The sequence below is a fragment of the Leucopleurus acutus genome, assembly GCF_964270905.1.
Source record: "Leucopleurus acutus genome assembly, chromosome: 8".
In the NCBI taxonomy this organism is placed as follows: Eukaryota; Metazoa; Chordata; class Mammalia; order Artiodactyla; family Delphinidae; genus Leucopleurus; species Leucopleurus acutus.
In genome coordinates, this window is record NC_139151.1 from 66,056,142 (window position 1) to 66,070,650 (window position 14,509).

Genomic DNA, 14,509 nt, shown 5'->3' on the forward strand with positions numbered 1-14,509 from the left:
AATGAATGAGAATGTCACCAAAATTAATGATGTAATATAACTCTTTGACTTACTGTTCAGGTGTTCGTTGAAAGTTCTGAGACTTTGGATTACCAGATGGCCTTTACAGACTCTCATTTATGGAAACTCCTGGATCGGCATGCAAATACAATCAGATTATTTGTTTTGTTACCTGAACAATCTCCAGGATCTTATTCCAAAAGGACAGCATACCAGAAAGCTGGGGGTGACTCTGGTAATGTGGATGATGACTGTGAAAGAGTCAAAGGACCTGCAGGGGGTCTAAAGTCTGTGGAAGCTATTCTAGAAGAAAGCACTGAAAAACTCAAAAGCTTGTCACTGCAACAGCAGCAGGAGGGAGATAATGGGGACAGCAGCAAAAGTACTGAGACAAGTGACTTTGAAAACATTGAATCACCTCTCAATGAGAGGGACTCTTCAGCCTCAGTGGATAATAGAGAACTTGAACAGCATATTCAGACTTCCGATCCTGAAAATTTTCAGTCTGAAGAACGATCAGATTCAGATGTGAATAATGACAGGAGTACAAGTTCAGTGGACAGTGATATTCTTAGCTCAAGTCATAGCAGTGATACTTTGTGCAATGCAGATAATGCTCAAATCCCTTTGGCTAATGGACTTGACTCTCATAGCATCACGAGTAGTAGAAGAACTAAAGCGAATGAAGGGAAAAAGGAGACATGGGATACAGCAGAAGAAGACTCCGGAACGGACAGTGAATATGATGAGAGTGGCAAGAGTAGGGGAGAAATACAGTACATGTATTTCAAAGCAGAACCCTATGCTGCAGATGAAAGTTCTGGGGAAGGACATAAATGTATGTACTTAAAAAGAAAAAGGCTCCTTGAAACAGCCTTAATTTTTTTATCAGTTTATTTAAATTTTTAGTTAAGAATCAGCTAAGAGATGCTTTGTCCTAAGATTACCTGTAGCTTCCTGGGTTATAAGATTATCCTCTCTCTCCTTTGCTTTCAGTTTTGATGCAGTTATAGTAAATGGTGTCCTTAGACCTGTGCATTATGCCTGTGATGGTAATGATGTCACAACTTTTGTGAGATGATTTAAAAAAAAAAGGAAAAGAATTAAAAATTTTTTTAAAAGGAAAGAAGTATGATAACAGTACTAAGTAAAAAAAAAAAAAAAGAATTAGTTTAAATAGTAAATAATATACCAAAAAAAGGCCAGACACTTTAGAAAATTTTATATTCAGTGCCTAGAAAAATTTTTAATTTGTGCATTCCTTCCCTTTCCTCCATCACCTAATCCAAACTGCACCCTTCCTACACCCCGTGAAAAGTACACAACCGGAAAAGTCAGGGAAAGGAAAGGGCCTTCTTTTGGTTTTTTTTTTTTTAAGTTTCTTTGAAGGAAGCTTCAGATACAAAGCTTCAGATACAAAGCTTCAAGATACAAAATCTTTCTTCAAGTATAAAAGGGAAATAGCTGAAAACCTAAATACTTTGCATTAGTCTGAAAGGCAAATATTAATATTACCCATTATATTTTTATATTTTAGTTTTCAAAACACTTTTTTGTTCTTACTTGAAGCTTTTCTGAAATTAATAAAGCAAACAATGATATCCTCATTTGACTGATAAGAAAACTGAAACTCATAGAGGGTGAATGACTTTCCCAAAAATACATACATATCTAGTAAATAGTGGAACCATTACTAGAGGTTAAGGCTTCTAACTGAATGCATTTGCTCCTATTACTTTGGAAGAGAGGCCCACTCTTCATCAATCCATTTATACACCCACACAATTATTATTTCCTGAATACATGCCAGGTGCCAGGCCATATGTATTTGTCAGAAGTAAGGATGACTAAGATGCAGCCTTATGCTTCATCTTGTGGAGAGAAGGTGCACAAACAACCACTGTATTAGTTAAATGCTAGGATATTTGTAGTCTCAAAATTAGATCTTTTAAAAGGAAGTGGCGGGGCTTCCCTGGTGGCGCAGTGGTTGAGAGTCCGCCTGCCAATGCGCGTCCGGAGCCTGTGCTCCGCAACGGGAGAGGCCACAACAGTGAGAGGCCCGCGTACCACAAAAAAAAATAAAAAAGTGGCAGAAATCATGAAATCAGTAGTAAAATACATAAATTTGTGTTTTTAATTAATTAGGTCCAAATAACAATGTAATTATTTGACATCCATACCTATATCTTGCAGAAACTCAAGTGCGAAAATGTGGATTAGTGAGTTAAAATGGAGATAGAGAAGCTCTATTATAGTAATGCTTCATTTATATTTCCATGGAGTTTTTTTCTTAAAACTCTTATTAACCTGTTATCTCATTTAGTTCTCAACAGCTGTGTGAAATTGACATTGTTAGACACTTTTCACTGATGAAGAAACTGGCTCAAACAAGTTAAATAATTTGCCTGAGGTCACACAGTTAGTCACACTGCTGGGATCAGATTCAGGTATTCTGGTTGTAAGCCTAGTACTCATACCTCCACCTCCTCACTGCTACCACTGTTACTTACTTACCTCACGTCATAGTACAGGAAAAATAGCTAGTACCTACTCTGCTTTCTTACCATCCTCAACCCTTCAAGGGCATTGCAGAAATTAAAAGTAGCTTCTCTTTGGAAAAAGGTTAGAAATTTCTTTCAAGGAGTTTGTTTTTGAAAGATGTGCTGAAAATTAGACTGCATGAGAGTTTCAATGGTAGGAAGGAGTCAGTGGGAATATTTAGAATCATAGTCTAAAGGGTCCCATTTCCATCTTAGAATGCTTAATGAAATCTTTGCAAAGGAGATTGCTGGCCATTTTAACCTTTTTAGAAATCCATTGTGGGCTAATTTACTAGCATTCATTGAAATAGTATTCAAGATTTTGTATCTTGAACCTGCTTGTCCTGCTAATTCTCTGGCTGGTTTTAGTCTTATATTTTATTTATTCTTTTATTATTTTAAATCTCACCAATGTTGATATGTTTTTGTTGTTTGTCCAAATGCCCAAACTGACAGATCTCTTCCATCCTTCTGAGATTATGTAATTCAGAATTTCTAGTTTATATCTTGCCTGAAGCTTACTTCAAAGAAACTTAAAAAACTTAAAAAAAACGTGATGAAGAGAAACCATTTTCTACAAATTACTTAGGCTTTCAGAAGCCATACAGAAGGTTTGTTTGAAAAGAAAAGTGAAAACCCTGGAAAATGCCTTTTCATGTTTAAAAATCTGGCTTAGGGAAAAGGGAGTGGGGATGATAGCCAGCAGCCTAGTGTTTAAGGAGTCTCTAGTAAGACTGCTTCGTCACAGTTCCGCAGGGATCTGAAAGTAGGTGCCTGGGAAACATGGATGATACGTAATAATACAAGTTCTTCAGAGTGATGAAATGGCAAGGTAGAATAGGTAAACAAAGAATTTGATACCTGAAGAGTGGTATACCCTGCACCGTCTAGACAACTCATTTAGATAATTACCAAACAGCACTTAAAATGATAGTCTTTAAGTGATTCATTATAATCCAGGAATTGTTTCAGGGAGTATAGAACCTGTCTTTGAAAATACTGTCCCAGTGTGACCTAGTTGTAGTCTTCAAGCACTGGGATATAAACAGGAAGGCCAAAGTAATAAAAATGGTAGTGTATTTGCACTGAAATTTCTTTGTACAATTTTGGCTACCACCTCTTTCAAGAAATACATAAAAGAAAAGAAAGAAAAAAGAAAAGCCTTTGAGGCTATTTTGAGGTTGCACTGTGAAGAGACTGAACTTTTCTGTATGAAGGGGTAGATAGGAAAAATGATATGATGGTATTCTGTAAAACTACAAAATAATTATAGCTCATCAGTTAAGCTAACACTTTGTCAGTGCTATGTTAAGCATTTTACATGTATTGACCCAAAAACACATTATGAGATATAAATACTGTTATCTTCATTTAATAATAGTGGTAATTGAAATACAGAGAACTTAGGTCAAAGTCACAAATCTAATTTGTGAAGAGGAACCAGGACTTCATTCCAGCCAGGCCATGTAACTCTAGAACACTTGGTCCTAATCACCATATTGGACTATATCAATAACCAACAAACATTCATGTCTTCCTATGATACAACATTACTAGGAGTTATGAGAGAAACCAAAATGACAGTGATAGCTTTTATTTGAGTAATGCCTTAGAATTTACTATATTTGTCGAACAACAATCAATGAGACTGGCGTAATAATCCTGTGAGAAAACGGAGGCTCAGAAAGATTGGATGACCTACCTACAGCCATTTATTTATCAGACTGAAGTGGCAAAACTGAAATCCAGCCATAGGCTTCTCATTTCTAATCAAGAAATTTTTTCATTACACCCTTCTCTCAAGAAATTTAGTCCCTCTCTGGATAATAGAGTTTTGTTTGCCAAAAGCTAGATTTTAACATTTAGGAGCATTCCTTAAAGCTTAGAAACTGACATTTTAAACAAATTAAAAGAAATGCTGCCTCAAAAGATATATACAGTAAATAAAGTTCATCACCTTATCTATGTTTTCTAATTCATACTTGTCACATTTTCTCTAGTGAACCAGTATTTTATAACCAGGAAAATAGTAAATAGACATTATTTGAAAAATCCATTTAGAAAAATTCATCAACCTGAGTTGGGATGACCTGAGAATGGAAATCAGGAGTGTTTTAGGGTTTTATCCTTAACCTTTCATGTAAATTTCACAGAAAACTGAGGTCTGCCCTAGAGAGAGCCTTAGGGCTGCAAAGAGACCATGGGCCTGAGGCTGCATGGCAGCTCTTGCATTCTCTACTGCTTTGTTACAAGAGAAAGATAAATGAGTGAAGTTTTTGCTCTTTACTAGAATATGAAGACCAGAGTAAATAGAAATATATTCCAGAAGTATCCTCATGAGTGGCTTATAAAGGACAAAATATTAAAATAATAAGCATTAGAAAAAAAGCCCATCAAAGATAATACTATTATAATGCCAACAGAGCTTAAACTGAAGCTTGGAGGAGGTGGGAGTGTCTGACCCATTTAGATATTATTTCTGTTACAGTCCAACCAACCACATGATAAAACAGACATCTTCATATGCTAGTCTTGACATTTTTCTCTAGTAGAAATCCCAGAACTAGATTTACTAACAATTTTTGAGGCGATTTATATATATATATATATATATATGAGACTATTCTATAAACATATTACCTCATTGAATTTACAGTGAGATACTGTGAGGTAGGTACTGTTATTAGCTCCATTTTTCAAATGACAAAATGCAGGTACAGAGGCTGGTGGCTTGCTCTGTGTCTCACAGCTAGTAAGAAAGCAGAAGAGGTAGGGGTGGGACCCAGCCAGAGCCCACACTACTGCTGTGTAGATCTAGAAATGTATGTATTTGAAGAGAGTTCCTGTAAGTTTGGTTTTTAATTCAGCAGCCAAAATAAGTAAGCAAATAAGCACTTAAAATATCTCAGAACATTCAAAGCTGTCAGATTATCCTTAGCATATGCTCAGTGCCCACATTTTTGTCCATTCAATGTAGTATATTAGCTAAAAGTCAAATAACTGAAAATGTACTTTTTCCTGCTTACAGTATAATAAAAAGTATATGATCTGCTTTATTTATACTCTAAGAGGTTTCTTTTACCTTTTTTTCTGTTTTTTGTGTGTGTGTGTGCTTAGGGTTGATGGTGCATGTTGATAAAAGAATTACTCTGGCTGCTTTCAAACAACATTTAGAGCCCTTTGTTGGAGTTTTGTCCTCTCACTTCAAGGTCTTTCGCGTGTATGCCAGCAATCAAGAGTTTGAGAGCGTCCGGCTAAATGAGACACTTTCATCATTTTCAGATGACAATAAGGTTGATTAAAATAATTCTGAATAATTAGAGTCTGTTTTAAATGATAGATTTGAGAACATCTTGCACTACTTCCAAGTAAGGTGAAATGGATACCCTAAAAGGATAATTTGTCCCTGAGGTTTAGTGGTTATTTGGCTTTTTTGTTGTTGTTTTCTCCATTCATCTAACAAACATTTGTTAAATGTTAACTGTGTGCCAGTTAGAATTCTAGGCACTGGGGAATCAGAGGTAAAAGATATACCTGTTTTCAAACAGCCCAGAATCTAGAGAATTGGGAGAAAAATACTAAACAGTTGAGATGAAAATGGGTAGTTTATTCTGCTGAGACCATACATCTAAAAAAAACTGTTTTTAATTTGTAGATTACAATTAGACTGGGGAGAGCACTTAAAAAAGGAGAATACAGAGTTAAAGTGTACCAGCTTCTAGTCAATGAACAAGAGGTAAGTAATATACTTACAAGCAATGTAAGGTAACTTTTGATAGTTATTAAAAACATACAGTGCACAGATTTGATTACTAGACATTTCTTTTTATCTCTCTAAAGAAGGGGATGGCAGACTTTTTTTAGGAAATATTTCAGTTGTACAGGCCATACTGCCTCTGTTGCAACTACTCAGTTCTGCCAATGTAGTACAGAAGCAGACACAGACAGTACATAAGCCAATGGGGGTGGCTATGTTCCAATAAAATTTCACTTACAAAAACAGGCACCAGATGAATGTGGCCCTCAGGCCATTTTTGTCATCCCCCTGGTCTAAAGTATTGCTACAAATGCTGGAAGGGCAAACATTTTCTGCTTTTAAAAGGGGGTTTGTTTGTGCTTCTGGGAATGATTGTAAAATGCTACAGAAGGATGGCAGTTGACTACTTTTTGTGTTCAGAGAATCATTTTTAGTATTTAACTAGCATTATATATAGTGTCTCTTTGTGCTCTAAGTGCGTACAAATATTAACCCTTTTAATCCTCATCAATTAACTCTATTATAAAAGTACTGTTATTCTCATTTTATAGATTAAGAAACCGAGGCACAGAGAGGTAACTTGCCCAAGGTCATATAACTTGTAAATGGTGGATTAAGGATCTAAACCAGCTATGTTTTTCGGGGAGTAATAAAATATCTTAGTTCCTGTGATATATAAGATTGTGGTGAATACCCAGAAGAATAAGGCAAAGACACTATTTTTAAGACATTTATAACATCTCAGTGAAGACCTAGACAAATGTGAAAAACAGCAAATAAGGGGATAATGTTTTCATAAAATGCCTTCATTTGTTCAACAAATATTTTATTAGGCATCAGTCATATCTCTTATATGTGATCCATTACACTCATTTTGACTTACATCTTTCTTCTGAATTTGGGGTTTGTGAATACTGTATCTCTTTTGAGACAGTCAGTGAATGTATTTGGAGAATTAGTATTCATTTCTCTCATTTTACTCTATAAAGGTGATTCTTTTTATTTTCAAAATTATGGTCATTGTATTACAAGAAGAGAAATATGAATGTATTATATTTAATCTCCACAATGACTCTGGCTCTGGTTTAAAGATGAGAAAACTGAGGCACAGAAATGTTAAGTAAGCTTGCTCAAGATAGCAGAGCTTTAGTAAGTAGTGGAGCCAAGATTTAAACCTAGGAAGATAAGACTCCTAAACCCAGTCCAGTAATTGTCACACTATAAAGTGCAAATAAAACGTCTTGTTGATCCTTATTTTAATGTGTAATTCAGGGTCTAATTGTTTATGTTTATATTCCTAGCCGTGCAAGTTTCTGCTAGATGCTGTGTTTGCTAAAGGAATGACTGTACGGCAATCAAAAGAGGAGTTAATTCCTCAGCTCAGGGAGCAATGTGGTTTAGAGCTCAGTATTGACAGGTAAAGTAAAATTAGTGTCATCAGCAATTTGAAGAAAGACAGTGTGGTCAATTGATATGGATTGGTATAATTTTCTAAAACTAGAAGAATTTTAAATTCCTGTACCATTCAGAATTTTAGTACTGCAGATTAATAGAACTAAGCAAAAGTATTAGCATTTGTTTGAACTTCCTCTGTAGGATATTAAATTTGATGTCTTGAGAGCTTTTCATTATATTTTCCCAAAATTTTAATGAATAACCATTTGACTTTTGTGTTTGAACATAGTTCATTTTTCTTTGATGTGTCAGATTCATGTCATTTTTTTTCAAGTTAAGAATTTCAAAGTATAATAGTTTAAAATGTCTTATCACATTTGTAGGTTTCGTCTAAGGAAAAAAACATGGAAGAATCCTGGCACTGTCTTTTTGGATTATCATATTTATGAAGAAGATATTAATATTTCCAGCAACTGGGAGGTTTTCCTTGAAGTTCTTGATGGTATTATCAATATTTTTGTGGAGAAATATCAGGAATTCTCTAGAAATAATCGAAGTTATCATTTTTTCAAATAATGAGTTTCTTCTGTCTCTTCTCTGGGCATCATTTGCCTTTTAAATATTTCTTCTTTTCTCTAATTTTAAGAATATGAATTCTTCCTTTCAGGGAAGTTGCAATTTCAAAGTTGTATTTTTAGTACCTTTTACAGAAAGTAAAAGTTTCTTAGCCATGTTTGTTATTTAGTCTCTTTTTTCATTGTGACTTGTTTTGAGGCTGTGGTATTAATGATTTTTCAGAGATTTTGAGAACAGTGACAATATTAGTTTTCTAGGCTGGTACAAAGTACTACAAATTGGGTGGCTTAAACAACAGAAATTTATTTTCTCACAGTTTCGGAGGCTAGAAGTCTGAGATCAAGGTGTTGTCAGGGTTGGTTCCTTCTGTGGGCTGTGAGGGAGAATTTGCTCCATGCCTCTCTCCTAGCTTCTGGTGGTTTGTTGGCAGTCTTTGGTGTTCCTTGGCTTATAGATGCATCCTCCTGATCTCTGCCTTCATCTTCATATCATGTTCTCTGTGCGGGCTTTCTTATCTGTGTCCTGATTTCCCATATTATAAAGACCCTAGTCATATTGGATTAGTACCCACTTTAATGACCTCATTTTAACTTGATTACCATTGTAACGACCCTATTTCCAAATAAGGTCACATTCTGAGGTACTGAAGTTCAGGACTTCAACATGTCTTTCGGTGGGGGACATAATTCAACCCATAACAATGTAACAGTGACCTAGAAGAGTAGTTCTGTTTGTCACACCTCCTGGTTTTAATTATCAACATTGGTACATTTTAATCTAATGTTTTTTGGAAGAGTTAGTGGGGGAAAAGTTGGCTTTTGGGAGATATAAAGGGAAACAACTAGTTCTATATTCTTTTGTGACTTTGCTGTTGCATAGAAAGTTTTTGATTTTCCTTTTCATTTTCCATAGAAATTAAAATATCATAAGTTCTGGATATTTTTATGTAAGATTATGATGGCTTTCAGAGGGTTCAATAATACTAACACCTCACCTATTTCAGGTCTAATTTGGTTTAAATTTCAATGTTTGAATTCTGATTAAGTGACAAGTTAAGTGGGGAGACAAGGAATAACCAGGACGCCATCTACCATGATTTGTAAGCAAGTGCTCCAGATGGTAATTCCTTCTCTGAGTATCTGGGGCCTGAGAGAGTAATCACTGTTTCTAGGTAGGCCAAGAAGAGATGAAGGACATAGACGTCACCCTTATTAGGACGGAGTATATATTAGCAGAGGTGGATTAGCCAGAACATGTCTCTGGATAGTAGATCCTTACATCAGTATCATTTCAGTATATATTTTAGCATCGAAATACTTGAGTAAGATATGTCATGTGATTAAATCTAAGAAACATTTATTGACCTGTAATTTGCCAGACATTGCTGACCCTTGGTGCTATAAAAATGAATAAAGACCAGTGATTGCCCTCCAGATGCACAGTGTATGGGAGAGCCAGAACTACAAACCTGTATTTCCAAAATGATAGGTGTTAAGGACCAAATCAGTACAGTTGGCTCTTGTGTACATCAAAGAGAAAGGTGACAGCTGAGCTGGGTTTTGAAGAATCAGTAAGTTTGGGAGTAAATGAAAAGAGAAGGATTAATGATAGCTTGAGTGAAAAAAGAAGATAAACTTAAAGCTATTTGATTATGATTTTAGATTGTGGGGTAGAAGCCAACAGAGGAACAAAGATCATAGATGCAAAGAAGAGAGTAATTGGTCGAGCAGTGTCCAGCAGGAGTCACGAGGGAGTGGAATTAGGAGTACTGGTGGAAGGAGAGCTTGCAGGGGTTAGCGATTATCTTCTGAGACTTGGGGGAAGAGAATAAATATTTTATTCTCAAAAAATCCTTGGGATAATTGGTTTCTTTTATGCCCACTTTTTCTTTTTTATATTTATTTATTTATTCATTTGGCTTCGCCGGGTCTTAGTTGCAGCATGCAGGATTTTTAGTTGTGGCATGTGGGATCTAGTTCCCTGACCAGGGATTGAACCCGGGCCCCCTTCTTTGGGAGCACAGAGTCTCAACCGCTGGACCACCAGGGAGGTCCCCATGCCCACTTTTTAAGAATAACACTTGAAGTAAATCTTTTTGTTTAGTCAGGCAGTACAAGAAAAGGCAAATTATGAATCATTAGAGTAAATAGAATGATGGCCTAATCTTGCATATTAGGGGCAGAGAAGATGAAATCCATGTCACAACTCGCAGTTTTGTCAAGACGGTGGAGGCCTTCAGAGATGAAGTTGGATCCCTTCCAGGAGGTTGTGTTGGAAAGCAGTAGTGTTGATGAGTTGCGAGAGAAGGTAAGTTCATTTTAAAGAAAATGAACTAACATACATTTTTCTCTGTGGTGCATAAGAGACACCCTAGGAAGTGAGTGCCAGACACTGATGCAGCAACCTGTCTTTCTTTGTCTCTGTCACACATTGTGCCACACTACTCTTGTTTCTTAGGGCTGCTGATGCTTTGAAAAATTACCTTGGCTTCTGGCCATCCAGAAGTGAACCACCACTTTCTGTTACTTGGACCAACTTTGCCTTAAGTAGTTAGGATTAGTTAGAGGCACTAGAGTAAATTGCTGTATATGCTTAAAACCCAAATGAGGTAGAATCGAGTAGAGAACCCAGATGAAGATGTCTTCTGCATTTTTCATTTTAAAGGTGGGAATTCTAAGGATCTCTGGAGAAAGGGTGAATTATTCATAAGTGGTACTAGGACGGTTGGCAGTTTGGGGAAAAATTTATTTCCATATTTCACACCAAATACAAAAATAAATTCTAAATAAGTTAAATTTATATTTTAAAATATAATAAAATGATAAATGTTCTAGGTGAAAATATTGAGAATATTTTTATAATCCCAGAGAGGGAAAAATATTTGTAAGTATAATACCAAAAGCCAAAAAAGAAAAGATAGACAACATAAAAGTTTAAATCTTCTGCACAGTACCCCCCAACTGCCAAAAAAATATTTTTAAAGCAACCCATAAAACTAAAAAACAATGGAAAAATATTCGAAACATATGTGAAACATGATGTCCAAATTTAAAAGGAGCTACAAATTAATAATCTGGACAGTCTAATTTTAAAATAAGCAAAGAACATGAATAGGCAATTCATAGAAGAAGAAATACAAGTTAAAATAATAACAACACTTTTTACCTCTTAAATTGGTGAAGATTTAGAATATAAAAAAATACCTAGAGTCATCATGGTTTGGGGAAAATGCAATATCATACACCTTTGATAAGTGGTTAAATTGTTACATTTTTTTCAGGGTTCAGCTTGGCATTGTTTATCAACATTTCAGATGTGCAATTCTACATCTAAGAAATATTTGCAGAAATATGCAAAGAGATATTTATGGAGATACATATTATAGCATTGTAACTGGGAAAACCTAAAAACACGCTCAGTGTCCATCAATAGGAAATACAATGGTATATTTTTCAACTATTGAAGAGAATGAGGTTACTCGGTATCCTATTCTTATATAGAGACTATATAAAGTTATTATATAGATATATAAAACTTTATGAAATGTATTTATAAATGTGTATATGTAGTTTATATATGCATAGGAAAGGTCTGAAAGGAATATACTAAATTGATATTTCTGAGACATGGTGTTTGCAGGTAGACAGAGGAGAGAATTCCACTTCCTGCTTTTTAAAAAATTTTTATCAAACATGTTACTTCTTTGAACAAAAAATCAAGCTATGTCTGTGCTTATGAGGTTAAAGGAAAATAACTTCTCAGCAAATTTACTTTTTAGATGAACTCATGTAAAATGTTTCCTTTTACAGCTTTGTGAAATCAGTGGAATTCCTTTAGAAGATATTGAATTTGCCAAGGTAAGGCCCTGAGAATGTTTAAATCTGGGTACTAGGGCTCAATAAACATGGCTAATGGTGTCATTTATTCATTCATTCTTTTCTCCTTAGGGTAGAGGAACTTTTCCCTGTGATATTTCTGTCCTTGATATTCATCAGGATTTGGACTGGAATCCTAAAGTTTCTACCCTGAATGTCTGGCCTCTTTATATCTGTGATGATGGTGCAGTCATATTTTATAGGTAACATTCACAATGTTTTGGTTATTTCTAGTGATACCACATTTTTGTTGTGCATCTTGTTTTTCATAAATAGCTTTACAGTTGTTATGATATAGAGCAGCCCTGACCAGTGCAAGCCATTTATTACATTCTGAAATTTCTAGTAGCCACATTTTAAAAAGTAGAATGGTGAAATTATTTTAATAAAGTATTTCTAACCCAGTACATCCAAAATATTATCATTACAACATGTAAACAATATAAAAATCATTTACAAGATATTTTACATTATTTTTCGTATAGTAAGTCTCTGAAATATTGTGTATTTATTATACTTGCCTCCCATGTCAATTTGGAGCAGACATACCTCAATAGGCACACATGGCTAGTGGCTGCCGGATCAGACATTACAGATATAGAGGGAAAAGAATAGTCATTGGAGGCTGGCAGATATGTGTTCAGATTTAGCGTTGTTATTTACCTAGGTCCTCATCTGTAAAATGGCAACAATGATTTCAACCTTGCAGGATTTTATGAGAATTAGGAACTATTGCATTTTAAAAAACTGGCCTAGTGCCTGTTATAAATAGATGTTCAATAAATGATAGCCATTATTATACTAATAGTAACATGGAAATTATTCTTTGCCATTTTTCGAAGTGAGTGCCATGTTAATATAATAAACACATTAGAAATCTAGGATATCTTAATATATGAGGTTATTTAACTTCAGTGGTGATAATCAGATTTCATTTTCTCACTGAGGAGCTTTAGAGCATTTAAGCATAAATTAAAGGAGACAGATGGCTCTGCTGGTCTAATATGTCATTAATATTTTAAACGTAGGGATAAAACAGAAGAATTAATGGAGTTGACAGATGAGCAAAGAAATGAACTGATGAAAAAAGAAAGCAGTCGACTCCAGAAGACGGGACATCGTGTAACGTACTCACCTCGGAAAGAAAAAGCACTAAAAATATATCTGGATGGAGCACCAAATAAAGATCTGACTCAAGACTGACTCTGCTAGTGTAGCATTTTCCCTGGGGGATTTTGGTTTTAATTAGACGGTTCACTGCTACTGTGTAGTGTGCCATTATAGCCGGACGTGGTTAGGGGTAACCCAGTGATACCAGCACTGATTGGACTGCCCTTCACCAATCAGAAGCTCAGTGCCCAATGGGCCACTGTTTTGACTTGGAATCATGTTGTGCACTATAGTCAAATGTACTGTAAAGTGAAAAGGGATGTGCAAAAAAATAAAAACAAAAAGCAAAACCTGCTACTAGAAAAGGGGAAAGGGGAATGAGTAAACTTCTTTTCTTGCAGACAGATGTGCACATAGCCGCTAGTCAAACCAGCCTCAAACAGGATGCTCATAGCTTAATAATAAAAGCTGTGCAAAGGCCATGAATGAATGAATTTCTGTTTATTTCACTGATACACACATTACCTCATTGACAATTCGGAAGTAAATGCAACGTGTGTTGACTCTTGGAAAGCAGCAAAAATAGGAGCAGAAGAAAGAAATTCTTAGAACCAGCCGTAACCCAGTAAAGAATCGTGAAGTTGTGTTTTTATTTTGTTTTCTTTTTTTCGAAGTATTAAGAGCATTATTCTAGATCATCAAAACATTTCCTTAGACCACTCCCAGCAGGTGGCAGCTCAAAATTGCTGCAATACTGTAATTATAACTGATTGTACGTTAAGTTATGGATGTAGAGAATTCATTTCACTCATTCATTCAGCATGTAAATAAAATTGATCCTATTGAGTTATCATAATTGCAGTTCAGCTATTTCCCATGGTTATTCATTTCACATATCATTCATGATGTACATTTGTGTACATTGAGAAGTATAGCAGTTTATGTAAATGTAACCCTCAGTGGGGTTCCTCAGTGCTGGGTCCCATACGATTGTATTTGCCCTTGTTAATGAGGTTTTTCTGTTCAGCGGCTTCGATTTTTTCCTTTTTTACATTTATTTTGAAGATTTACTCCAAGTTTGAATCTTCTAAAACCCTTTTAAGTCCCACTTTAATTTTTGGAGTTGATACATAGTTACATGTAGTTTAACTTTGGGGAAACAACATCGTTTTGAATAAACTTGCTAGTAAGTCAGGTCATGACACAGGCTAATGCAGTCAACATGATTTCATTGCAAAGTCTATTCGAATCGGCAA

At 35.3% G+C, this 14,509-nt stretch overlaps 1 protein-coding gene across 2 annotated transcripts in view; it reads left to right on the forward strand.

Annotated features, from left to right (window-relative positions):
* USP47 (ubiquitin specific peptidase 47) overlaps nucleotides 1-13,665 on the forward strand; it is a 120,975-nt gene extending 107,310 nt beyond the window's left edge. For both annotated transcript variants that reach the window (XM_082844938.1, XM_082844939.1), the window contains 9 exons: nucleotides 61-838; nucleotides 5,658-5,833; nucleotides 6,196-6,276; nucleotides 7,599-7,714; nucleotides 8,076-8,194; nucleotides 10,445-10,575; nucleotides 12,078-12,125; nucleotides 12,216-12,346; nucleotides 13,172-13,665. In XM_082844938.1, coding sequence (XP_082701064.1) covers nucleotides 61-838; nucleotides 5,658-5,833; nucleotides 6,196-6,276; nucleotides 7,599-7,714; nucleotides 8,076-8,194; nucleotides 10,445-10,575; nucleotides 12,078-12,125; nucleotides 12,216-12,346; nucleotides 13,172-13,346 — 1,755 coding nt within the window. In that variant the 3' untranslated portion in view covers nucleotides 13,347-13,665. The remainder of the gene's footprint in view (nucleotides 1-60; nucleotides 839-5,657; nucleotides 5,834-6,195; nucleotides 6,277-7,598; nucleotides 7,715-8,075; nucleotides 8,195-10,444; nucleotides 10,576-12,077; nucleotides 12,126-12,215; nucleotides 12,347-13,171) is intronic.
* The last annotated feature ends 844 nt before the right edge of the window (nucleotides 13,666-14,509 follow it).